Raw genomic sequence first — 26,820 nt, 5'->3', positions numbered from 1 at the left:
AGTAATTCTCTTGTAACTGTGTACATTTGCGTGTGTCTTTTTATCCACTGGTTCAGTTTTTTATGTATACACTGTAGCTGCGTAGACATTTATATGCATATTTACATATACATCACGTATACCAATGTGTATCTCTCTATATGTGCATCTACACACATGGTTTTGTATGAGTATGTACAGAGATATGCACTTTTATATAGTTGTACACAACCATGCACCATGGAGACCTCTACATTAAAAAAGATCTAAATATGTGTGAGTTACTGACTTACACTGGAACTGGATGTGTTGTGAACATGGTTAATCTGTAGCAGCAGGGTTGAGGTGAGCAGTAAATAATACCACCAGTGATATTAGTTAAAATGTATGAGGGGGAAAATGATCTTTGACATCCACCTTTGATTCTGAAGGTTAGAGGTTTCTCAAAGAAACTAGAAAATGGAGATTAATGGTTCTCTCAGTCAGCAGGGACATGAACAGGTAACTCAATTTCCCAGGGGTATACTCCAATAATCAGATAGTGGTTTTCCTGTTGGAGGTCTCCTACTGTGTGCTGAAAAAGAGCAAGATTGCTGGGTAATGGTTTACCAATTCAGGCAAGTGCCAGAGCAGGCAGAAGGGGACTGATGGAACCATGAATGTAGCAAGCCTGTAATATTGGCCGTCTTTTGAGATCTTATCCATAACTGTCTCTTGACAAATCTTTTGTTGGATCTGTTCAGTGTGCCTGTGCTGCTAATGCCTGTCAAATTGCTTACTGATCAGAAATAAACTTTTAAGCACCTGGGTGATCACTGGCTAATATGGACAGAAATAATTGCTCTGCTTTGAGGAGAATGCATTTGTCAGCGAGCAGGCCATTGCACGCAGGCAGTATATATACCTTTCCATTATTTCTTTCTACCATTATTGGAAAGAAATAATGTACTTAATCACTGGTCCTTGCTTTAGACCAGATTTGATGATGGATGACCATTTGACCATTGGGTGTCAATGGGTTTATGTCAGTCATTGAGGAGGTTGGGGCAGTTATCTCCCAAGCAGCTGAGAGCAGGTACTGGTAGAATACCATGTCCAGTATGTGTTCCTTTCAGGGCAAGGAAAGGTTCAACCTCTGAGGCTGATGGTACCTTCTCAACAAATAGGACAAAACAGCTTCAGGGGTGAGACCTGCATGCACAGCACACTAAGCACAAGTCTACTATTGTGCTCCTGTGATGCTGCTGATTTAATTGATTGTCATTTATATGGATGGTAGTCAGTCATGTACTTTGTCAAAGAGCAACTACTGCTTCTGACCACTGGTTTAATATTGCAGCATATATTGAGAAATGTTTCCAAAGAAATCCTAGTCAAGTGATTCACTAACCATACTGGTATTTGAAATAAAATGATTTGTTGCTTTCTCCTTGATATTTCTTTTTTCCCCTATTGCATCTACAGACTATGGAGAGGCGGAAGACTCTTACACAAAGGCTCTGCAAATCTGTCCAGCCTGCTTCCAAAAGGATAGGGCTGTTTTGTTTTCAAACAGAGCTGCTGCAAAAATGAAACAGGTGAATATTCTTTCTATTTTATGAAATGACTAGTATTGATTGTATGAAATTATGAAGTCATTTGGGATCTGTAACAAGGGAAAGGAATTGCTTCATTTGCAGTCTTTGTTGCTTGTTTATTCTCTCAAGCCCCCAGTAGGAATGACAGTATGCTTGGTTCTACTGAGGGTTAATTCAGAACTGAAAGTTGCAGTTGGAGCTGTTCAGAGTTCCTCTTGACATTAAAAAACAATCAGTGTTTGAAATATATTCTCCTTTAAACAAATTTGAAGTTCGTGTGCAACAGATGTCTTTAAGCATGTTTAGAGCGTACAGACCAGATTGCTCAGAAGTGTGGCTAGTGTTTTTTCTATAAACATGGGTAGTTGTGTACTTGCAAAATAATTTGTCCAGATGCTTTAAAGCATAAGCAGGACTTCTAACTGCTAATTCAGTTTGTGTCTTCCTTCATAGTAGCTGTATTGTAATGTAGATCTACATAGCAGGGCAGTGTCTGAAGAGAATGGCTGCAGCTTTCTTCATATCTTTTCTATTCCTTACCCAGAGACAGGTGCCCAGTTGTTCCCAGAATCTGCATTCACTGTAGGCAGAATGGAAGCCCTAGGATCAACTCTGTCTGAACAGAAACTAAACAGTTTACTTTGTAAGCTGATAATTGATTTTAAGGAATAACAGTTAAAGGTTCTTTGTGTAAGTGAAGATTTCATCTTTATAAACAAGCTGTTGGACTGCCATAATACTGGAAGAATGGGAGGAGAACCATTATGCCTGTTTGAGTTAATACAGTCTGTGGTCATGCTACTATTTGACTACAATGGGAGCTAGAAGGACATATCAGCAAGTATTTGGTAACACTTTTCTGGTTCACAGGGATGTTCAGAGCCTAAATTTAGTTGTCTGAGGTATCTGTATGGCTTTTTATCATTATTAAAGAAGTATGTCTCTTCAGGCTATCAACATGGTGCTAAGTTACCTCTTCTTTCTGAATAAGTGAAAGTAAGAATTCAAGAGAAATTACTCCCTACTTTTGTTTTAAGATTAAATTGTTCTGGAAGAGTAGAACAGTAACTCCTATAATCTTTTTGTCCCCGTGCAAAGTTAACTTCCTTGCAGCTCTTTTCTAATGTTGAGACAGACGGAGCTCTGTTTGGGAATGTACCTTGCAGCCATATTTAGGTATAAATAAATAATTGTTCAGACAGAATTATCTAACTTGCTTTTGGGATACTAAATTGTTTGACCAGACAAATGGAATACAGTAGTAGCAGATGCTACCTTTTGAATGCTCTAAACTGAAAAACATCCTCAGAACCCAGTTGTTAACTAGAAAACAAATCCAGTAATTTCCAAATGATGACAAGATGATAAAAGAACTATTCACAGACTGAAAACCTCACCTACAGATTAGCGGAACCTCCCAGACCAAAACCTTACTCTGAAAGTAACACAGAGCAGCCTTTTTGTTTTGTTTATTTCTTGAAGCCCCTTTAGTTTAGATGAAAATAGGTTCTTTATCTGAGTCTTCTTCCTCCTTGTTTTCTTTTTCTCCGTTATAAGCAGATTGCTTGGCTCTCTTTCTCTAACTATGGTTGTCTGGGCACACCAAAATCTTGTCCCTACAGCTTCTGGCAGTCTTGGGCATTTTCCCTGATGGAGGAAGTTATATTAGCACTAAAGGAATATCTTTTTTCTAAATGTCTTAGCTCGTACAGACAAGAATTTATCTGGCAGTCCTGGGAACAGTCTGTTCCAACCACTTAATTAATTGACATACGTCGAAGAGCCATAGCTCAGTTAAGCTAAGGCCTGCAGATGTGACTCAGCCTTTTGACTGCAGCTTGCTGTGGGCTGCTCAGTGCAGACCGATTAGTGGGGCAGCCGTGCAATTTTGAAGGCAGGCAGCCTTTGCAGAGAGGAAGCTAATCACTGGTAAAGAGCTTAAAATCAGAAGCAATGGTATGAAAAGCCTTGATTACATGACCATCCCTGTTCCTTGGAATGCCAGATAAACCTTTTTGCTTGCATTTGAAAGTAATCTGTTTCCCAAGAAACACAGTTTAAGTATAACAAAACTGTTCTGTGTTCTAGGACAAGACAGAAGCTGCCTTAAATGACTGCAGCAAAGGTATGACATTGTCTTTCCTGTGTTTTGCTCTTGTGCTCGATTTTTGATGAGTAAATGACACCAGTTAGTGTTTTACAACAGAGTTATGACTTTGGGCATAACAGTCTTTAAATAACTGATAGAAAAATTGTAGTGGAAAACATCTCAATCTAGAATTATTTATTTTGTGACATATGAGTGAAACTTATTATCTGTAATAATTTACTTTCTGTTCTTTTGTGCCAGCAGGACTGCTGTTGCTGCTTTTTTTATATATAAATAAGAGAACATTTCTATTGTGGAAGCTGTTAGACTTACTTTTATAAACCCACTTCCACCTACATTTCCCCTCAAACCTTGGTTTAATCCCAGAGTCCAAAGAACTGTGGGGCCTCATAGAATTAAAAGCATTATCAGTTCCCTTTTATGCAGGGCTTTTGCTTTGTCACAAGGGCTTTTGCTTTCCCGTTTTTGTCCTGCATAGTTTTATCTCTGCAACTTCTAGTGAAATCGTTTCAGCTGTGTATTGCTTTATTGCTTCCACCCACTCACCCGTGCTCGAATATTTGTTAAACTCCCCATGATAGCTGGGAAAAAATGTCCGAATTACCAATCAGAAAACTAATCCAATGGCTGAGAGCCAGTACTGCTTGTACAGTAAATAGGCATTTGTATGTTTTAAAAGTAACCTTGAAGGTAACAAATTCTAGCTGACCTCTCTCATTCCCAGGTTTTGCGTTGTTTTGGTGGTGGTACATTTTCAAAATCATTTCTGATAATTTTGTGGTGGCTTATAGAGAACTGGTATGTTTTGCTGCAGTGAGGCTTAAACCGACCATTGCTTGTTGCTCCCCAGGGACCTGGCTTACAAGCTGCAATGCAACACCTACAGCACAGCAGAGCAATTCACATTTGCCTGCAACTTGCTGACTGTAGTATTGTCTTTGTCCTTCCAGAAGAAATAAGCAATAGGATACTTGCATAATCCGAGTTATTGTTGTCCTGAGAACAATTTTAATGGGATAACAAAAAATAAGGCAGGATTTTGTACTTCCTTTTCCTATGATGAAAAATAGGTGAATAAATTCTTGAGAAATTAGCAGCAGGTTGTGAATTGTAAATTTAGCATTTAGTTGTAACTGTACCAGTCGACCTGTTAATGTGTGCCAAGAGAACAAGACAAAGAAAAGCTTAAATTCCATCCATAGGCCTTTGTGCAAACGTGTAGATCCTGTATAACCTTTTATGGATTCACAACCTAATTTTGATTGTTTGATATTGGAGATGTTCAGAAAAATACTAGTTAGTTGTTCTGGAGTTTGTCTCAACTTATACTGAGACAAACAAGGGAATGCTTGATTTCCCTGCTATATGTATCTTACGGTGTATTTAACCTTAAATACAGTCCAATAATATTTATTTATTATGTATTCAAAAGCTGAAGGATATCTTAGGGAATCCTCAAGTTTTTGATTCATCGCATCTTCTCTGTGCATTAGAAGTCATTTCTGTGTAGTGATGATTGTAGACATTAAATGAAAAATGGTCATTTCCATTAGACTTTCACAGCCAAGGATGAAGAGTGATTTTCTAAATTATGATTTAGCACTTAAACTGGGACTGCTTCATTCTAAGCTGCATTATAAAAATAACTATTAATATTAAAAAATTCATACACACTTAAGAATTCATTGTAACAGCTGTAGAAATGTTGCAAGTAAAATGCTGTGCTTTATTTTTGTTTTCTAGCAGTGGAATTAGATCCTAACTATATTAGAGCTTTGCTGAGAAGAGCAGAACTACATGAAAAAACAGAAAAACTAGATGAAGCTCTGGAAGATTATAAAGCAATCCTAGAAAAAGATCCATCAATTCATCAAGCCAGAGAAGCTTGTATGGTAAGCCTTTTTAGTATACTTTGGCTCAACTTCAAAATCAAGTCTTTCCTTTCCTAGTCTAAATATTCAGTACTCTTAACACAAGCCTGCTAAAGCAGGTTCCCTACAGCAGGTCGTGCAGGCATGCATCCAGGTGGGTTTTGAATATTTCCAGAGAAGGAGTCTTTACAACCTCTCTGGACAGCGTGTTCCAGTGCTCCATCACTCTGACTTTGGAGAAGTTCTTCCTTGTGCATCTTGTCACTGAATATATTACAGTTCTCACTTCTGTTCTAGTTTGATTCTACCTGAGGGATATCTTGTAACTGAATGCAATCACATTTTAAAAATACCCTTCTAAGTAACCTTACAATACACTTATACCAAACTTTCAATTCTTGTGTCCACTTTCACTGAACACTGTAAATACTTAAGGATTAAAGGTTTCTTGGGGAAATTTTGTTGTATTACTAGAAGAATTAAAAAAAAAAATGTAATAAAAGTTCTTTAAAGTTTGCTTGGACTTCAGGAAGTGGCAGCTTTATTGAATGAAGGTAAACTTGCTAATACTTCACGAACCCCCATCTATCAAGTAAATATTGTCTACTCATTGAGGATTTAAAGTCAGCCATTTAAGGTTTTAAGTAACTGTGGTTTTGAAAGAATGTGTGCAAATGAAGGGTAGCTGTTATCAAATATAACCAGTGGTCACTTTTCTGTCGGAGCAGGAGCTTCATGTCATGGAGTGTGAATGGCTTGTGAGCATCAGAGTGCCTGGAAGAAGCTGCCTTCCACAGGGAAAGCAACAACGTTTTCAAGCTAGCTTTTCAATTCCATTTTAGGATAAGTGGATGCAGTTTTTAAATATAATGCTTAGTTGGGCACTCAAATCCATATGACATACTTGACTTCTTTTAATAGCTTGTTAAATTTTCAAAGGGCATCAGTGTTCTATGTTCAGCTTCTCGTCAGTGAAACTGCCCTATAAAGGAAAAAAGTTTACTCCCAGAAATTTTCTGTAAAAGCCACTTTCTGTATGTTGCTGCAAAAAAATGATTTCAGGGTTTGGGTTTAATTATTTTAATTCTCTATTTGTGAAAATAAAGTATTAGTAGTGATTTTTTAAATTCCCCTCCCCCATACCATGGTGTTGTAATGACACATTAGGAAGTGCTTTAATAGCATATTAGACAAGAAGCCTTGCCTGAAATTACTTCCTTTGGGACTAGATCAATTGCACTGATGGCATAAAAGTACTCTGCTTAACTGTGTAACTCCTGTTAGTGGTAAGGGTAAGATTTCACACAGCAGCTGAAGTGTTGAACTGCCTGCTGCTTACAGAGCTGTCCGGTTGCTTTTCTCGTGCTTATGCTGGTATGAATCCATGACTGGCCTTACAGAGATGGCTGGAGATATATATATGTAGATATAGACATATATATATGTGACTCTGGCAGACAACTAACCTGACTAGATGGAAAAACATCTATAAGCAAGCAAAAGAAAAAAAAAAAAAAGCCAGCAACCAAAAAGCCTCAAAGAGTAGCTTTACTCTGCCTTGGCTTTCTGCAGACAGACGAGTCCTACTATAGTTACTGGTGAGGAGGAAAGATGTGGTCAAGGCAGTGCAGGAACTGGGCTGGTCACTTCTGGCAGCACCCAATGATAAGGTCAGTTTACTGTGCTGTGAAACAACCCCCTGATGCTTGTTGCGTGCATCTGAGAGCAGGAGCGCGTTTTATCACCTAGCTCTTGGCAATGGCTTAATAAATGACCGGCTTGTCAAACATCGTTACTGCAGGGGCAGTGAACGTGATGTATCCATCACAGTTGAGAAAAGAATATTTGTGTTGGCCATGTTTATAGTCTCCTAGACTATGGCTTATTTGATCCAGGAATTCAGCCAAGGAATCTGCTGACGTTTCTAAAGGAAACGATGGGGTTTAGTTTCTGTAGCGTGTAGTCTTTTAGCATTAGCCTTGATCCAAGAAAGAGGCCTAATGTAATCTAGTCAGTTACTCAGTATAACAGTGTTAGCGTGTTTTAGCAGCTCTTCATACAAACAACAACTGTGCAGATCTGACACTGTTATGAAGGACCAGCTAGGACTCCATAGATTAAGATGTGAGAACACTGTCATAAAGAGTTTGAAATGTGCATTTTAGCTGACCTGAACCCCCTAAATGTTCAGATGCTCTCCTTTCTGTCTCTTTCAAAACCACAATTTTCTTTCCCTACCTGCTGAAGATTTGTTCCAGTAGAGAATCAGAAACAGTGCTGCTGTTCTTCCTGGTCATCTTTCAGGAGTGTTTCAGAATGATCAGTTATTTACTCACAACTTTTGTAGCTGGAAAGCACAGTTTGACTGTTACATGCACGTTGTGCTCCTTGACCTCATGTTAGTAGGCAGATTTCAGGTCACATGTGGTGTAGGGTACATTGTACAAAATGCCCTCGGTTTGCATTGCAGAGGGACTTATGGCATTCTGCCTTGAGTTGGTCCTGATCTTGGTCAAGCTCCAGGGTAAATGCAGTATTTTGAGATTGAGGCTTTAAAGCCTCCGTTCCCCCCTTGAAAATTTGTTAATGAAATACTGACTCCGCTAATGTCATGCTTTTTAAAATAATCATAATAGATCTCTAAATTTTATAATAAAAGACGTAGTTCTAGATATAATGTTGTCTCCATGTATGTAATCAGCAGATCTGTAATATGTCGGGACTAAGAGGTTCTGCTTTATTGTGATGTAAAGTGCCCTGTTCTTTGCAGAGCTAGTTCAGCAATTCTGTGCCTCTGCTGGTAATGAAAATGATGCATCAAGAGAATCTGCAAATTAGCTTTGTTCACTGTGAGAGCCAATCTTTCTCCTTCCTCCGTATAAGAAATATTTCACATACTGCTTTAGGGAATATAATAATCTTGTTAAATGGTGGTTTAAAAGAAGTTAAATGAGCAGTAATTCTTTGCTTAGGTTCCTGATTTGTTAGCTGCTTTAAAATTTCAGTACAGCTTATATGTCAGAAGTATAGCACTCTTTAAAGCCCGCTGTTGCACACTTTGGTTACCTGTGACGTCATTCATGCCAGATAAAACAGTTTGAAATTCTGTCTTGTGGTCAATTCATCCCTACTGATGCTTTCCCAGAGGTCGTTAAATTATATGGTATCAATCCTTAGGTTTTGTTTTTAGAAGATATATAATGGTGTTGTGTGAATTTTAGCTTCAGCACGGTTTGTGGGGGAGTGGCAGACCAGATAAACTTATTTACCAAAAGAAGCTGTACTTTGAGATAAGTGTCACAGAACAAGATGAATAGCCATGTTCATGGATACCGTTCTATAGATAAGTCACCTTAGATGTACTTTTCTGGAGTGAGAAATGCTGAGTGTTTGGAATAGAACTATTCAGACGTACAAAACACAGAACGTGTATTTCTGATCAAGTATTCAGGTCTTCATTTCATGCTAAAGGCTAATGTCTATATGAGAGAGATTCTGTGTAAGCAAAGTCATCCAAGATACAGCAAATGTGTTGTAGTTTAGCCTGGCAGGTAGCTGAGTACCACAGAATCATTTGTCTGCTCCTCCAGTTCCCAGTAGGAAAGGGAAGAGAATAGAAAAAAAGAGCACAACAAAGTAGAACTCGTGGGTTGTGATAAAACTGCTAGGATAGAAGAAAGGAAGAGGGAATGTCACAGCCATGATGCAAACTGAATTTACAGCCTGGGGATATCCACACATTTCCGTGTGGGCAGCTTGGGTCCAGATCTGCACCCAAGTTAATAAGCCCCTCTGGGTCAGCAGGAGTTGGATGGCGTCTGACTGTGCTAATTAGATCTGATTCACTGGTGGTGGTATTGGGCCTAAGCTTGTTTCGGGCTTATCCACCTCTGTGTACATGCATTGTACTTTCATATTGATTTTTCAGTTTTTATGGGGTATAACCCTCTCTTCCCCATCAGTGTTGAAAGTGCCAGTGTTCACCAGTCAATACTGTTTTGAACAGGAGGAATAGTCAGGCAGATTTTTTTTTAACTTGACATGAACATCTTATTTCACTGTAGCAATGTTATCAGAATGACAAACCCATCCGTGATGACTGGAGCTATAAAATACAGGAAGGAACTAAATTAGAAAATTGAATTCTTTAAATGTGTTCAGAAGCCAATTATCACAAGGGAAGTACATAAGGACTGAATTCCACACCTGTTACCGTAGTTTACAACTGTAATTAACTTACTGATAGCGCCATTTCAGCAGATCTGTCTTATTTGCCATGACCATATAATTGGATCCTGAGCTGCCAGGGTTGTGTAGTAATGTGTAGTATGTAAGTTTTAAATAGTACCTTCTGAAAATATGAAAAAAGATGCAGTGTGAATGACAGTTGTTTTTTATATATATTTTTCATATACAAAGGCTGCTCAAAAGTGTCAGCTCCTATTTTATTATGTTGGCTCTTGATGTCAGTGGTAGATATTGGTGGTATGGAAGCAAAGGTTGAACCTTCCCACCCATATTCCAATCCATTACATGCTGTTGCTGTGTGATAGATGGCAGCAGAGAGGCACTCTGTTACAACAGCATCTGACATGGAAGTGTGTATGAAGCACAGGTGTAGAAATGAATTCCTCCATGTGGAGAGAATAGTACATTGGGTGACATTCATTGACTCTTGGTAAATATTGATGGAGACCAAACAGTGAGTGTGAGCACATTGAGGTGATGGGCGGTGCATTTCAACAGTGGGTCACCTCTGCTGGCACAGACTTTTTACAAGCACAGTGTGCAGGTTCTTGTTTATTGCCGGTGAAAACGCATAGGTAATGGTGGTAACTGTGATGAAAAACAATGTTTTGTAGCTGAGAATTTCCTCTATCATGTAACGTTATTGTGCTCTTAGGATCTGTTGTAGTTTCCATGGAAATAAATAGGAGGCATTACTTTTGGAGTGATCTAAGCTGTATTTAACTGATGCAATAGTAAATGAAGTGAATATGAAACTATAGTTTAAAATGGTCATTACAGTCAATTTGCAAAACAGTGCTGCTGTTTGAGATGGAAGATGAGCCACAGCTGTTTTAAGTGTAAATGGGAATCTCTACACTAGGAATACATCGACCATGCTGTTATTTAATGCTTATTAGAAATGTAATCAAGTTTTTACCTGTGGCAGTGCACAGATTTAGCACTTGTGCCATTTCTGAGGAGGGAAAAAGCATGAACAAACTGCCTTATACTAACAACTTGCTCAGGATGAACTTCTTGGTTGGAAGTTCTCTCTCCATGATGAATCATCAAATTGGAGTCCTCAATAGAAATATGACAACATTGCATAATGAGGTGTTGCTCATTAATCTATATCCTGAAGTTCATAGACAGCTACTTCAGTCACTTTCTGATAAGATACTTTTATCTAGAAGATCTTCAGATTTTCTGTTTTCATTTCCCTGAAGCTGTCTGCCAATTCAATCTGACTTTACAGATGTTTTTCCCCAATAGACCTGTTCTACTGCTCAGAAGTCAAATTCAGCACTTGCTTAATTTCTCTAGTGTCTCTTAGCGATATTTAATGTATGTGGTAGAGGAGATAGGGCTAAAATGTACTTTTAATTCTAGGTCTCTTAAATTCCCTGCACTCTTCAGTTAAAATACTAGGCAAGCAGATCAGATTCCTTATTCAGCTGTAAAAATGTGTGCCTGTATGAAACCTGCGCTTACAAGTTGCAGCTTGCTGTGTGTCTATGAATTGATGTCAGAGGATGAATTACAAGTTTCCATAGTAGGATAAAAGTGTTGGTTTGACATGAGGATTTTTTTTAAGGGTATAAACAATGTATCCCGGGTATGTGTATGAACGTTTCCTATGCTTAACCTGCAGTATTACTGAAAGCATGGATCTGATTCCATTTCTGTCTTCCTTTCTGCAGCGATTACCTAGACAAATCGAAGAGCGGAATGAAAAATTAAAGAAAGAGATGTTAGGTAAGTAGTATGCTCATATAACTTGCTTAATACTCATTGTGGTCTGCTAGAAAAATAAAGGAAATAATCATGTTAAACAAAACTCATTATTTCTTCCTAGTTCTCCATTGCTTATTTTTGCCTACAGAAAGTTTTAGCCAAATAATTTTTCCCTGCAGAAAAGGTTATTAGTTAAATTTAAAGGCAGTACTCAATACTCAAGAAATTCTATAACAATCCATGTAAAAGTGGAGGGAAATGGTTTGAAACAGGCCAACTGCTCTGTCCTTCCTTTGTGCAAGTAAACGTTCAAAGGAGACGTTCCCATGAATGGGTTAAAACAGTTTTCACTAAACCATACATGAAAGAATTCAACCAGCTGTAATAACTGAGCGTGTTTGATCTTGCAACTGAAGAAATAAATTTGGTTCCTTTTGTAGCATTTTCCACCTATAGACCTCCACGACTTCATGTTTATCCTGGGTTATATGGTATTTCAGTTCCATGTGTGTTGAGGCTGCTTTAAGTCTACCTAGTGTTACAAGCAGGCCTCTGCCCTTGCTAGGAAAGGAATTTGATTTCTTAACTCTTCTTATAATTCATAAATGTTAATATACACCAAAAGATACTGTTGACCCTTTATTATTATTTTTAAGAGAATGTAATTGGCGTAACTCATTTGAATGTATGTGCCCCCCTCATTGTATTGTATGGCATTGCTTGGATAATAACTTAACTGGATTGACGCCTTTCAAATGGATAATTACTTATTTAAGATTGCTGAAGGAAGTAAGCTTTTCTTATGTAATAACAGTTTGTGTAAAACACTTCCTTGCACACCTCACAGTGTTATGGATAAACTAATAGTTGTGGGGTGACCCGCAAAGGCTGTTGCCAGTATCATTTGCTGCCTCCTAACCAGAAGGATTTGGTAGTTCCTACAGATTCAGATATCAGATATCCTGACATTCTGGTTTTAAAATGAGGTGTTGGTGGGGTTTTGTTTGTTTTCACACAGTCATTTCGTCCTTGTTGTTTACAGCTTGCACACAAAAGAGCAAGGACAAATGGCAATATAAGATAAAAAGAGAAAGTTGACTGTACGTGACCTGTTTCAGAACTAGCTGTCAGCAGTTACCTGTTTACTCATTCTGAGTGTGACAAGTAGTAGATGAAATGCTTTTTCTGAGATGGATAGGTTTTGAGAGTTTAGGAAGGTATTTTGTTATTCTGTGGGGAGTCAGGTTAACCAGTCTATCTTGTGTACAATGACACTAATTCCTAAAATATTTGGGAATAAGAGACTCTTTGAAGAGCTTCTACTGCAGTTGACATTGTTCGTTAATTTTTGCTTCTCACTGTGCAGGGATGTGTTTTGTTTGGTATGTGTCTTGATCTATTCAGTTTAAATACAGTTGCTGTAAGGTTTTCTAGAGCTGCTCCACATCATCAGCACTGTGCTTAGAACAAGCTATAAATTACTGACAAATGCAGAAAATCTCCAGAAGGATCCTGCCTCTTTGTAGGACACGATGGTTTTCAACACAAACTAAAACAAAAACAGTTCCTGAGCTCTTTTGAATTCGCCCTTTTTTCTTTTTTTACTATTGGTAACAGTGCCTGAAGAGCCTCACTAATCACAAAAAGGCCTGTACTGATACAATAAATCCAGCTTTATAAACTGCTATTACCAATTTAATTCTATATTGTTAACTTTTGCCTAGATTTCAGACCAGATGTAAATTTACTTCAAAGTTTTAATCCAGTGGCAGGTAAGATTTGTGAACTGGCCTGGTCTTCTGGGAGCTAGATTAAGTGATGTGTATTGGGATCCTAGAGAAGGGAATCCTTTCTCAGTGGTATTATACATGTGTGAAGGGATGCACTGACATTACTTTTGTCAACAGCCAGACTAAGAGTCAGCACGTAACCCTATTTTCAGCCATAACCTCAGTGTGACAGGATTCATGTAAATTATCTCCCATGTTGTTAAAATTGTCTGGTGTCATTTGGGCAGTTACTCCTGGCACTACTTGTGATCAGCAGTGTAATGCAAAGTGAGGAATTTTCCTATCTTGTAGTCTCTTCATAGAACATATGAAGTTAAGTTTCAAACACAGGCAATAACTACCCATTTTATTTAAGGATTATGCTCAGTGTCTTGTCCATAACAGAAGCAGCAGCAATGTCGTGCATCTGATGGTGCAGGCCTGGGAAGAGAAACCCTTCCAGCTGAAGGGTGGAGCTGGGAGGAATTGGGAGTTCCAGAAGGAATGTAAGACAAACTTGAATAAGCATAGTGGTTAAAACATTTATTTGAATTCTTTTTATTGTACAATGTGTTTGTTTTAAGCTGCTTCAACTCATGTTTTTAAATAACTTTTTTAGTGCTATCTACCCACTGAGTACTGCATCAGAATTGACAGTTGCTCAACAGTAATCTGCAACCAGTGCCAGGCGTAGGAGGATTTGTTCCCCAGCTCTCTCATAGGAGAGCCAGCTGTGCTGTCTGGGTTGTGTCCCAGAATACTTGATCCCAGGAGAGCAAGTCAGATGCATCCCAAGAGTTCCAGGTCAGGCCTGGTGCAGGTGCACTTACACTGAACTTACATAATAACTAACAATGTCACACTTGTGCCTTGGTCCCTTTTGAAGCTCTGACACCACCTTGAATTTTTGTTTTAGCCTGTATATCAGCCCTTAAAGGTGTTTTTTCTGGGCTTTTATGGTATCAACTAAAACTAAGCACTAGTGTACCTAACATAGATGAGTAATGCTGCCATGAAAACCAGAACTGTGTACAAATCAACTTTAAAAAGAGTGCATCTTCCTCCTTCCCCCAGTTTTCTAGTGCCACAGCTCATTACCACATAGTTTGACAGAAACTGAAACTACTTCTTAAGTGATGGTACGTAAATAAATCAGAGTACAGATTCTTGGCCGGATCTTCTTTTCCAGACTACCTTGCTATGAATTCTTGCATACAAATGGTAGTTGTGTGTGATTAATGAAGTTGATGTCATTAGAAAAATGATGGTTTATTGCCAAACCAACCCCATTTCGCTTCTCAAGCTGGCGTTTGCCTTCAAATTATTTTCCTATTTTTCAATCAGTGTTAGCAGGTTAATGTTGTCACACAATGCTAAAACTGTCTCAGTGCCACGTAACCTCTGTTTGAGTTTCATATAAGTGAAAGCTTAATTTATAGCACACTTTTAAAGTAGCTTTTAAATGCCTGTGGCACTGCAATGTTCAAGGTCAGGTTGGACAGGGCTTTGGACATCCTCCATGAGGCTGCCGATGCCTGTGGCACGAGGGTTGGACTATGTGGTCTCTAAAGGTCCATTCTAACCCAAACCCATTCTGTGATTCTATTTTTCTTTCCCTTTACTGTTTCATAACATGGGCATCCTCTGTCTTTCTCACTGCCTGGGATCAGAACACATTGTGCAACAAGCTGGTCTTGTTTAGATCCTCGCTACTGTGATAAAGGACCATGGCTCTCGGCTCTCAGGGACAGGGTGTGAAGTGAGCAGAAGTTTGGAAATGTTTCATTGAGGTTTAGCAGCTTGTTGTCTGTGATCACAACGTATAGATACAGGAAAGCTAAGTATATTGGATATAAACATTGGGATGGGACATAAGCCAATCTGTGTAACCCATCTTATACAAATAATTCATCAATTCTGATCAAAAGTACTTGGGATTTTCAGTTTAAGTTATGAGTATATTCCAGAAAATAGTAAGATGTACTTGCTTAGTAATTTGATTAACACAAAGACCTATTAGAACATATCACCTGGACCTGTCTATTTGCTTTTTCCATCTACTTCCAGCTTTTTCCAGCTACTTAAGATCAGTGAAAATATTTGAGGCTTAATGCCTAAGGAACAATTTTCTTCTTTGATACTGAAGGGGTATGTTGTATTTGAATCTAAGCAGCTAAAGCTCAGTACTGTGAGTACAGAGAACATGAGGTCACTTGAAGTAGTTCAAAGCAGAACTGACATACAGTTACTTTTTGTCCAGTCTTTACTTACCATGTAGGGATAGGATGGTGCTTTATTCCAGCTCTTCTAATTGCTTCAGAAACGCTGTTGATAGTACAGAAAGTTACACAAAGATAAGACTTCTTCAGAAATTTTTTAACCCAAAAACATTCTTAGCATAAACAGTATCTGGCTTTTCAACTTCCAAGCAATACATCATCTCTAGCGACTATATTAGAATCACCAGAAATACTCAACAGCAGTCAATTATGATTGTTACATGAAAAATAAATCATGGGAAATCTTTGTGCATCTGTCTTTTGCAACAAAACATTACTTTTCTGTATAGGTGAATAATGAACCACAGATTTCTGAGACTTAACGTTGATTTTTTCCTGTTAATCTCTGAATATTGTTCTGCTGAATAACTTCAGCATGCTGGAGTTGCAGGTGAAAAGTACACACGTGCTCTTTAAAATACTGTTTCAGGAGAATGTGACCCTGCTCTGGCAAGTGCTCGAGTGCTGAGAACTCCTTGCAGCTGAGTCACAGCTCCACATGCGATTTGCCTCCTTCCAGCACAGTCTCTTTTTTTAAGAGGTTTTTCTTTGGGGGAAGGGAAAGGTTGGGCTTAACTACTGATCTTAATTTAGGGATGAAAGGAGAATGGGGGAGGAAGAAACAGTGCTTTCCTGCAATGATGGGTTTATGCGCTGTAAACAGCAGGAACAATGCTTTGGGCTTGAGTTCCTGGAAAAGGCAAGGCTTTCTTCTGCTTTATTAACATTTTAATTAACGTGGCTGCACCAAGAGGCAGTGCTGTATGTAGACTTCAGTGGCAGAAAAGAATGGTGAGCTGTAATCATGTTGCTTAATGTATAGTCACAGCTTGGGTGAGCTTAGAGCCTTTAGCTTCTCCCAGAGAACTGGCGTAACTACAAGTAAGAATTGCCAAGGCAGTTAGTCCGTGTATATGCTCTAGTATGACCGGAAAAGAGCCATCATACTAACTGCCACTAGAAAAGGCCTTTCAGTGTTTCCTGAAACAGGCAAACTCGTCTGCCTGCTCCTGAGCCAGCTGCAGTGCTTGGATAACTTGTAAACTGTTTACAACTGGCTGTAGGAATGCCAGAATATGCCAGGATTCTTCCACCACCAGACAAAGACACTTCTCACCCCCCAAAAAAGTGAAGCTAAGCAATGACTGATTGTTTGTCTGAAAGCACAATAGCAACTATTCATCCCCATCCTAGAGACACTATGAATATCTTTGTCGTTTTATACCCAGAGTGCTTTTAGGATGAAGTGTAAAATTATGAACTCGACTTAGTACTTTATTTACACTGAACAGTGTGGCTTAAAAAAATAAATCTGTAGAAGGAAGCTAACCCAAAGTGAGCCACCCATTGGACTAACCTTGGCCAGATCACTCAATTACCTCGTCTGTTCATCCAAACAGGAAAATAATATTAATAAAAACAAAAAGCAAAATCCCATCCAACTAACGAGCTGCTTTTGTAGACAAGGGTTGCCTTTTTTCACACAGAAGACCTCAGAATTTCCATTTTGACTCTCGGAGGCCATTGAACATAATTGCACAGATGTCTGAAAGATACCCAGTTGTGAACCTGCACTTTGATGCAAGATCTTTACTTACACTGGCTAATATTTAGAAGTACTGTAGTAACGATAACTGTTAGTTTCCCTACGCAGGATTGGGCTGTTCCTCAGACTGAAATGCTGTCATTTTTTTACTATCATTTCTTTTTGTATTTTCTACGAATGTTTTCTAAAAGGTTCCCTGCTCTAATTTGGTTTTGCAAACGTGATTGGAATTAGTCTATTTTGAATTACTGGGGCAGCATTTAACCTGGCTTCAACAGTTGCCAGATAGTCTGCCCCTTGTCTCTCATATCTATTGAATAAGTTCAGACTTTGATACTGTTTCTGTTTTGAGTACAGTCACAGGGTTGCAGCATGGTGCAAGGCAAATGACTTGATCTGTTTGTACTCCTTGTACCATAAATACCATTCATGTCTTTTTGCAAAGGACTTGCGTAGAACTTCACTCCTTACCTTTCTGTATTTTGTCACTGCTGTGAAGTTACTACTTCAGTATGGCTTAGCAAGAAAGCTCTAACTCAGTCCAGATTGTTTGCTGCAGTGCAACGATAAAACTTAGCTAATAGCAGTAATAATTACTGCACTTCTGAGGAGAACTTGTCCTGGGTGCTACCTTAAGCAAAAGAACCTAGCAGAAGCATAGGAATGGAATGGTAACGGTTCTTATGACTTTGCTGTTATATCCTAATACTTACTGTAGAAATAGAAGCAAAGGTAAAGATGACATCTAGAATAACATGTGCACTGCTTGTGTCTAAGATTGCTTTAAGAAAGTGCACACATGTGGGTTAGGAACAGCCAGGAGGAACGTAACATTTTTCTTGGAGAAGCAGCCATCCCTTCTGCCTTGTCATGCCAAGAGATCAGCTGCTTGTCTTCAGCCTGCACTGAAGGTGTTACTTTTGCCTCTTGTTTAATTTTATGCATTTTACCTATTCTATGATCTCTGTTTAGATATGATTTTTTTTGAAGGATGTCCTTTTGTTGTCCTTCTCCTTTTATAGGTGGTAGGAACTATTGTTTAGTAGAGTCAGACAGCTTGTGTGGTGTATATATTAATAGTAGCCTTTGGATTTTAACTGTTGTACCTTATGTATATTTAATCATGCTCGTTAAATAACGGTTGCTTAGAATTCCTAGCAGGGATGAGTTAGCTGCAGAGAACTGTAGTTTTGAACATGGGTTCCTGATGCCAGGATGTCATCTGTCATGCTGAGAATGGTAACAAAGTTATATGCTTCAAATGGAACTGCTTAGTTAGAAGGTGCAGGTACATTGATGGATTTGTTTTAATGTTTGTTGTATCAATATACGTAATCTAGAAAGAGATCTGTAATAATTACGAGTGAGCCAGGTTTGAACTTTGGCTTTCTCTGTTTCTGTTGGCAGACTAGGAAGGTGGGCAGTTCTAATATCACTGAATGTTCACAGAACTGTAACTGCACCAAAGTGGCAGGAACTGAAAAATTTATGTTAAAAAACAGAGTGTTGGCAGGTATCAAATTATATCCAAGGCTAATTTTTTTGTGTGCTGCTAAGGTCCTGTAAGGAGCAATTATGACAGAGGAAATAAAGAACTACAAGGTAGCCAGAGACAGATGGTGTCTGCAGCCACTGTGTCAGGGCTGCCTGACAGACCTGGCAGAATCTGAACTGATCTGCTTTCAGCTCCAGAGCTGACATTGACTACAGCACAACTGGAACTTTTTTTGTTCATACAGGAGCCTAAATATCCAACTGACTGGAGAGATTTCTGCAGCATTTACCTTGAATTAGTAGATAAATTAGTGGAGCTGGAGTGTGTAGTTGGGCATCATTCAGTGGGAGTTTTCCCTCTGCTTACTACTCACGTATTTCTTTTTCATTGTAGGCAAACTGAAAGATCTTGGGAATTTGGTTCTCCGCCCCTTTGGCCTGTCAACAGAAAATTTCCAGATAAAACAGGATTCATCAACTGGCTCATATTCCATCAATTTTGTTCAAAATCCAAATAACAATAGATAACGTGAATATTCAGCTTAGTTCTGCTGGCTTTCAGGCATCGTGACCATGTGCTTGCACGCTCCAATACAAGGATTCATCAGACATTCTTCACTCTATCCAAGTGAAGATAGACTCAAGCAAATTCATTTCCCTGCTTATAAATTATTTACAATGTGGATGTAAAGAAAGTCGGTTGACTTCTTTTAGTGATAACTATGTCCTGTGTGTGATTCTTCACTTGCAGTATTTGGCTTGTCCACCAGTCAGGTACATTATTTTGGCCCATTCAATACTGGCAAGAAAATTCTAGCAAGCAGTTCAGTTGAATGAAAATGCCCGTGCACCTGTGGCCAAGAAAAAAGCCAAATGGTGTCTTGGGGAAATTAACAAATCTAGCAGAAGCACATCTCCTCGTTCAGGAGGTGGATGTGACTGGCAGCATGCATAGAAGCAAGCCGACCTCCTCTGTGGAATATATTTTCTTGGTAATAAAGGCTTAGTATTTCTGTTGGGTTGAATGTGAAGTTTTTGCCTTGTCTGAATCCTTTCCATGGTGGCAGTGTTGTTTGAAATTCTTATATCTACCCACAAATAACATACATACATGACAGTAATTTGATGCACTTGAGGTGGTTTTTTTTTCTTGCTTATCTCAACATCAGTAAATTATCCTCAGGATACTCTTTGTTTACTTTTATTTTTTTAATAGATATTTATTTTCTTTTGAAGGAGATACAGAAGCCGTGTAATGTTACATATACACCTTGGAAAGGTCACATAAAGTTCGGGAAATCTGCTTCTCTAAGACTTACTCATGTTACAGATTCCCATTATGGCCAACAATTGACATTGAAATCGACTGTGAAAGTTCCTAATGATGTAATAGGCTTCGAGAGTGCTGAAGCATTAATTTATGGAGAGCTATTAAAAAAAAAAGTGTTTTTCAAGTAGTTCATTCATATTTTGGAGAACGGATGTTGTTTGTAATTATTACATACTGGTTTGCGTTGTTTTTTTGTAATCAGTGTGGAAATGTTTACGTTGGAGGCAGATTTCTTCAGTTGTCTCCATGCAGATTTCAAAGGATGATTTCATTAAAGAATTACTGGTAGCTCTGTGTTGGCTATTAGTTGTCATCTTAAATTTATTTCAAGAAATCTTTGTGTGTGCACTGAAAGACTGAAACTGTAGGAGTTGCATCTTCTGAGCTCCAGTCTTTACAGTGATATGCCTGAAGGGAATACTCTCAAGCTGAGCTTTCTTGGTGCTTTCTTTTTCTTCCATTTTGACAGTGCAGACTTAGGGGTGTAGCTCTTTGTTGTTGGTTGGTTGGTTTTTGATCGTTGTTTCACTCTGTCCTGGTGCGTTTTTAGTTTTGACTTTGTGGTTGACTGTTTATAAACTACTCCATGTCTGCAGTGAGGTTGTGTTACATCTATGGGAATTAAAATGTCATTGCCAAGAGAGAAACACAAATTTACAGTAGGACTGTGCTGCTTTTAACATCTTCTGTGTAATTAAAATGTCACTTTAACTAAGCAAAAGCATCCAGCCTCTAGGATTTCCACGTGCTGAAACAGTAACTATGTCTTGTTTTCCTGGAGTGCAGTTCCTACTGTGCAAGATCTGATTTCCTTACTAAAATTGGGTAGACTGCTGGGTATATGGATGGGAGGTTTTAAAGAGAGATGATGCACACAGAACTGGCAGCTCTGCTTTCAGAAGTGAGCTCTTTAGATTCACGGAAGGCTTATTAGGTGGAGCAGAGTATTGAGACTGGTATAAATCTCACTAATTTTCCCGAAGTCTGGACTACTAAGAAGCAGAACTTCACAGCAGCCCTGGGCAGAGGCCATGTTGAGCTGGAGCTCGTAAGCTTGGTTTGAGCCCAAACTGAGAAGCCACTCAGGAATGCCTGAATCATGCTTTGCTAAAGCTTCTAGGTCAGCATGTGACAGGTAGAGGCGTATACTGTTGCTGTTGCAGGCTCCACGCTGCCTGACACTGAAGTAGTGCCTGGCCGTAGAAGCAGAACAGTACGGCTGCAGCTGGAGCAAGGCAATCCACTGACCTGAATTTCACCATCTAACTCCTGGCCTGGGCAAAGGAGTGCATCCAGGGCTTTGTCTTGTTTAGCAACAGCCCTCTGTCACTGAATGTGAGGCAGCTTAGATCAGAATCCCAGCCTTCACTTAACTGCAATTCATACCCTTGCACCATGCATAAATTGAACCACTTTGAAGCTACTGTGGATACTTAATTTTTTTCTTTGTATCTTGATTATTGCCAATTAATTGTTATCTTTACCCAGCTTTCTGTGTTGAATATTTTCTGGCATGTGGCTGTTGCCTGAAGTTACAGGCAGTATTTATCAGTTTGCTGCTTTGTCTTACAAATGAGTTTGGTGACAAATGCTCTTCCTGCCATTCTGTTCCTGCTTCTTATCTCTCTTTAAAGGCCTTTTTGGGCAGAAGCTGGGTCGCTTATTCTGGAAAATAAAAGCACAGCAAAACTTTCGATATTTCTACCTGCTGTGCAACTTCCCAGCCGGATGCCTGCTGTGTATCTGTAGTTTTAAAATGAAGGGCAGAATAAATGGAGCTGAAGAATTGCAGCTGATTTGCTTTTCATACTTGTTTGTAATTTAATTGCATTGTGTGAAAGAGACAGTTTAATGTCACTGGAAGTTGTGCACACCATTAGAGAGGAGTGATCTGTAGGTCATTCCTACTCAAAGTGCCGCTGTCTGACTAGAATAGAAACCACTGGTCTGCGTTATTTGACATAACTGCAAGTTTTCTTCCAGGTAAAAGGCCAATTAATTGCCTGAAGAAGCTCTTGTGCGTTGTCCACATCCTGAACCAGCTGCTTTTCTTTTCTTTTTTGGCTTTGGCTTTTTATTTTAAAAGGGATTTTATTTTTCATGTCTAAACTAGTCATCACAGCTGCCAAGAGAAAGGTAATTGGTGCTTCCTCCTGTTGGAAATGGCCACAAATCCACTGCATTGCCAGGGTGTTTTGAGTCACACGCATTGGGTTTACAGCCTCTAACAGGAAAAAATGCTTTATGCAGCAATCTTTTAAATAAAAATGCTTTAAACGAACATCATCTCTTACAGATTTGTTCCAATAGTTACTCACCTTTATGTTTTCAACAAACATGCCTCTGTTCCACTTGTTGTTGTCCCTCCTCAGCACCCAGCCTTTGTTTCATCTCATTTCTCTGCAAAAATATAAAGCCGTTAGTACCTGGCATTTTCTCCCCGAACATGTTTGCATAGTAATGAAGGAGCCAGCTGGTTTTCTCTGTAAGCTGAACAGACAGGGTTTCTTTAAGACTTTCCCTACAAATAATATTCTCCTAGATTTCTGTAATGTTTGTGTCAGGCTTTTTTTTTTCCCCCTATATTTAAGAAAGGACATCGGAACTGCTGAGTTTTGTCTATTCTCTATGGCAAGCATGACATTCTTGCTCATTTCTTTCTTGCTGATATGCTCGAATACTGTTAGACCTTTGGGCAACAGCTGTGCCAGGTTTTAGACCCTCTAAGCCTTTTCTGGAATAGCTGGTTCCTCAGACATAGCCCCCTATTTTCCTGCAGCTGTGGGTGAGTTGTTCTTGCTTGTGTTATTGTAGCTAAATGCAGAATTCAGTCATATTTTCTCTGGTCTAGCTAGACAGAAAATGTGTTGTTTGGTATGACTTCCCACCATGCTGCTGTTACCGGGGTTTTCAGGAGTGACTTCAGGTTTGCTTCTCACTGACAGATGGAAGTGTTGAATAGTATGAGAACTAGCAGAGATCTGAGCAGGATCTCCCAGGAAGCACCCCCCCATTGGAAGGACAAAGGCGAACTGAGATCTGCCAGAGAGACAGACCTTAATTCATGTGCGCAACATTCATATTGTGGATGCTTACCTATAAATATTAAGTATATTGTGGATTGCAGTGCCAGCTGATGTATCTTTATGATTAGATTAGCTGAGAATAGTTGAGTGACACGATCTGTTTTTGATGGATTTTAATTACCTCTTTTCTATTAATTCTTTCTTGAGACCCTGCTTGCTCGTCACACATTCTCGTGCTGCTTGGTGTGAGTAGTGATTGCAGACAATGTTTCAAGCCAGCGTCATCTCAAAAGAAACAGGTGATCTCAAAGTTCACGCTTTGATGTTGGATGGAATTACTGATGCTACAATATAGCTCAACTTGCCATTTTTAATAGAGATACTGACAGCACGGGAGAAATGGCTTCTTTGGTGCCATTGAAAAACACAACTAAATCTCTTGATTTGTATAAAGCAGTAAAAATTACATTAAAGCAATTTTCTTTAGCTTTTGTCAGCAGATCTGTTACAGCAATTGATGGGGCCCCAGCAATGGCTGGTTAAAAAGCAGGACTTATAAAATTAATAGGAGAAGATGCAATTGCTGCCAGCAGCTCATGTTGGATGAAATCTCACGGCATCATACATCAAGAAAATATATGCATGAAAGCTTTAAAAATGGATAATGTGCAAATCTTCATCAAAGCTGTGAATTTCATCAAGTTTGAGGGTTTGAATCACCACCAGTTCCAGGTGTTCCTTAAATGAACGGATGCTGATTATGGGAACATCATTTACTTTTCTGAAGGAAGGTGACTAAGAGTAAAATGCTAAAAATTTCTTACAAGTTGTGAAATGAATTCATGTCATTCGTGGGATCAAAAGGAAAATCTGTGCCAGAACTTGTAGATGAAAAATGGCTCATGGATTTAGCATTTGTGGTGGATTTGGCTACTCATTTAATTGAGTTAAACCTGTCTTGAGAGTGAGATTTAATTTTTCTGTGCTATATTTTGAACCATGACAGCATTCAAAATGAAACTGAGTTATGGCAAGCTGGAGTGTTTTCTTGTAAATAATCTACATTTAATTATAACGGTAAATTTCAGATTATGTCACTTCTATTACTTCTACACCTTCATGTGTGATGGGAGAGGGATACCCAGGAGAGCTGTGTTCATCTTCTCTTCCTCTCTGCTGCCACTCCTGTGTCAGACCTGGACAAAGTTCACGGAGTTGGCGCTGTCTCAATTTGTATCATAAGTTCTGCCTTTCTGTCAGCAGCCTTAAGCAGGAGACAACACTCCCCAGCACAGAAAAGAGACCTTGGGACTCACGTAATCCATGCCCATGACTTACTGTAACTGCAGTGCTGCTGCTCCCCTCCTGCCCAGCCATTAAGCAAGGATATGAAACCACTCCCAGCTCCTCACACCGGAACATTTGGGGTTTGGTAAAGCACCAAGCTTTGAAGTTGAACCTTTCCCTCCCTGATTAGTGCATTTCATCACTTTCTTTTGGACCCGCCTTCCCCTGATGAGAGCAGACACAACTGTACAGAAAGGAGAAGCCTCTGGTCACCAGCTCCTGTGCTTTAATGAGCTGTTCTGTTCCTAAGGGATTACTGCAGCAGCCAGGAGCCAAGAACCAATTATATCCAAGTACCACCTCTCTTTAACTGTAGGTACAGATGTGTACGGGCACATTTAATGTGCCTTAATACATAGCTTATTCGCAAGCTTTCCCTGTTTGGAAGAATCCCAGCATTTTCTTTTCAGCTGCTTAGTTTTTTTTCTAAACCTGCACAGCCTCCTGCATGAAAGGATGTAATTGCTGGGGGTATCTTTCAGCAGCAGAGGCTCTGGTTAGCTGCTTGTCAAAGAAACATTCTGCTGAGGAAGAGTAAATTGTCAGGCTCTTGGCCGCTGTGGCATTAAGCCAGAGTCATCACAGCCTACCCTGACAGAGCAAAGTCCTTTAGAGATGAAATGTCCTAAAACAGCCAAAAAAACATTAACCACATTTTTCTGATTCCACACGTTCAGCGGCAAACTTCCCAGCTGGAGACATCACCATTTGCAGCTACGGCTCCAGCCTGGAGCCAGGATTCCCCCATACCTGCCTGCTGCTCATGGACACAGCACTAACATCTCTCCTTTCCCAGCTCAGTCAGTTCACCCAGCTGTCCTTTGCATCACAGCCCACACTGACCGTATCCCCAGCACTGCTGCAGGGACCGGGGGCTCAGTGCTGCAGGAGGTGGTTAGAATGGCCTAAATGTATTCCTGGAGCATTGCTGGCATGTGCCAGCCATAAAACAGGCCTCTGGAGAGGCAGCAGGGCGGCTGGGCTCTGCTGGAATAATTGCATCCAGCAATTGCATCTGTCTTTATCTCAGGGAGGACTGACACGTTTCCATTAGCTCATCTGCCACAGCCTGCTGTATTGGGACACTTTTCTGTCTGAGAAAAGAGGAAATGCAGAATCTGGCAGCTCTGGGAAGAGGAGGCTACAAGCAGATGTACTGCCTGCTATGTGACAGCTCTCTGTGGCCCCACGGACCTGCATGTGCCCAGTCTGAGCTCAAACACAGCAGAGGCACCGATACGTGCAGTCAGCAGTAAGTTTACTAAACCAAGACACAACCAATGGCTCTGCTGTTTTAATTTTACTATATTAAGGAAAACACATCTGATGTATGTACAGCAGCCCTTGTTGTCCCAGCTTTTTTGCAGTGTTCTCTTTGAAAAGGCAAACAGACCAGCTGTACTGTATTAGTAGTTCAGAGACCTCATCTTAAACACAGGCCAATGCTCTTCCTTCTGCATTCTGGAGCCCCAGCCACTTTTTCCAATGGCTCAGAGAACTTTAATATTTGAACGAGCCCGGGAGCAGGCACAGCCTGCCTTTAATATTTAATGACCAAGAGGACTACATTTGGAAGTCTGTGCCTCTGAGCTCTTAAGACTCGGAGATCTTAGCTGAAAGTCTGGATTTCAGAGTTAGAACTGCCCCTCCTTAGCTCTGAATATTTACCCAAAGTTCCAAGCAGCCCAAAGCTGACACACTGGTCACAGTGTACCTGGCCCCCAGCACTCATGGCTTGGGCTCCAAATCCAGCAGGTGGATAGAAACAAACACTGCTGAAACACTCGAGGGAAAATCGTGAGCAGAACCATAAAGCTGCAGAATGCAAACAACAACCTGCCAGCACCGAACCAACCAGGAAACAACCCAACCCTTTTTCTAAGGCCATCCGTATGTACTGAGCCACCCAGAGCTTCCCTCACAAAGAGGGAAAAGAGGAACCGTCTTCCTTCTCTCTACGCTCCTCACCACATCACATTAAAAAGCAACAAGTATGTGACAGCATCTGAACTGACCACACCACCTCTCTGTTAGCAATACGCCTGATTTCCTTCACAAGTCTGCCCATTGGTCTCACCTTATAAGAAATCTCGTTTCTCCATTCCAATCCCTCACATTTCAGCTGGCACATCAGCACCACGAGCACTTTTGCTCTCATTAAGTATTCCCCTTTTGATGCTTTGGAGAAGCAGTAAACATTATTACAGAGTGGCATTGTGCAGCATTGGCTTCGCTGCTGAAGGCTGGCTTCCTTTCATACTTTTCATCACCAAACTGCTGGAGTGAAGATTAATTACTCAATGGAGTAATTGCAAACCTCCGAAACCTGTACGGCCAACCTCTCCTGTGGGTTTCACAGCCATGCAGCAAATCCAGCAGTCCCACAGGGAAAGCTCCCAACACAATGCCACAAAGGAAAAGCCATTAGTGAGCAATTACATTTCAGCAGGATTTCCCCTCTTCACCGACCCCTAATGAGGGTAACCAATTCAAGAGGAACTGCTGCAAGAATGAATGAATAATGAGAA

General features: G+C 39.8%; 1 protein-coding gene across 2 annotated transcripts in view; it reads left to right on the top strand.

Moving 5' to 3' along the window:
* TTC1 (tetratricopeptide repeat domain 1) overlaps positions 1-20,207 on the top strand; it is a 31,329-nt gene extending 11,122 nt beyond the window's left edge. For both annotated transcript variants that reach the window (XM_015876073.3, XM_015876072.3), the window contains exons 4-8: positions 1,444-1,556; positions 3,645-3,681; positions 5,410-5,558; positions 11,468-11,522; positions 18,984-20,207. In XM_015876073.3, coding sequence (XP_015731559.1) covers positions 1,444-1,556; positions 3,645-3,681; positions 5,410-5,558; positions 11,468-11,522; positions 18,984-19,117 — 488 coding nt within the window. In that variant the 3' untranslated portion in view covers positions 19,118-20,207. The remainder of the gene's footprint in view (positions 1-1,443; positions 1,557-3,644; positions 3,682-5,409; positions 5,559-11,467; positions 11,523-18,983) is intronic.
* The last annotated feature ends 6,613 nt before the right edge of the window (positions 20,208-26,820 follow it).

Source organism: Coturnix japonica, chromosome 18 (genome assembly GCF_054131305.1).
Source record: "Coturnix japonica strain WE chromosome 18, WE-NBRP24, whole genome shotgun sequence".
NCBI lineage: Eukaryota > Metazoa > Chordata > Aves > Galliformes > Phasianidae > Coturnix > Coturnix japonica.
Note: the sequence above shows the minus strand (reverse complement) of the source record. Positions and strands in the feature narration are given on the sequence as shown.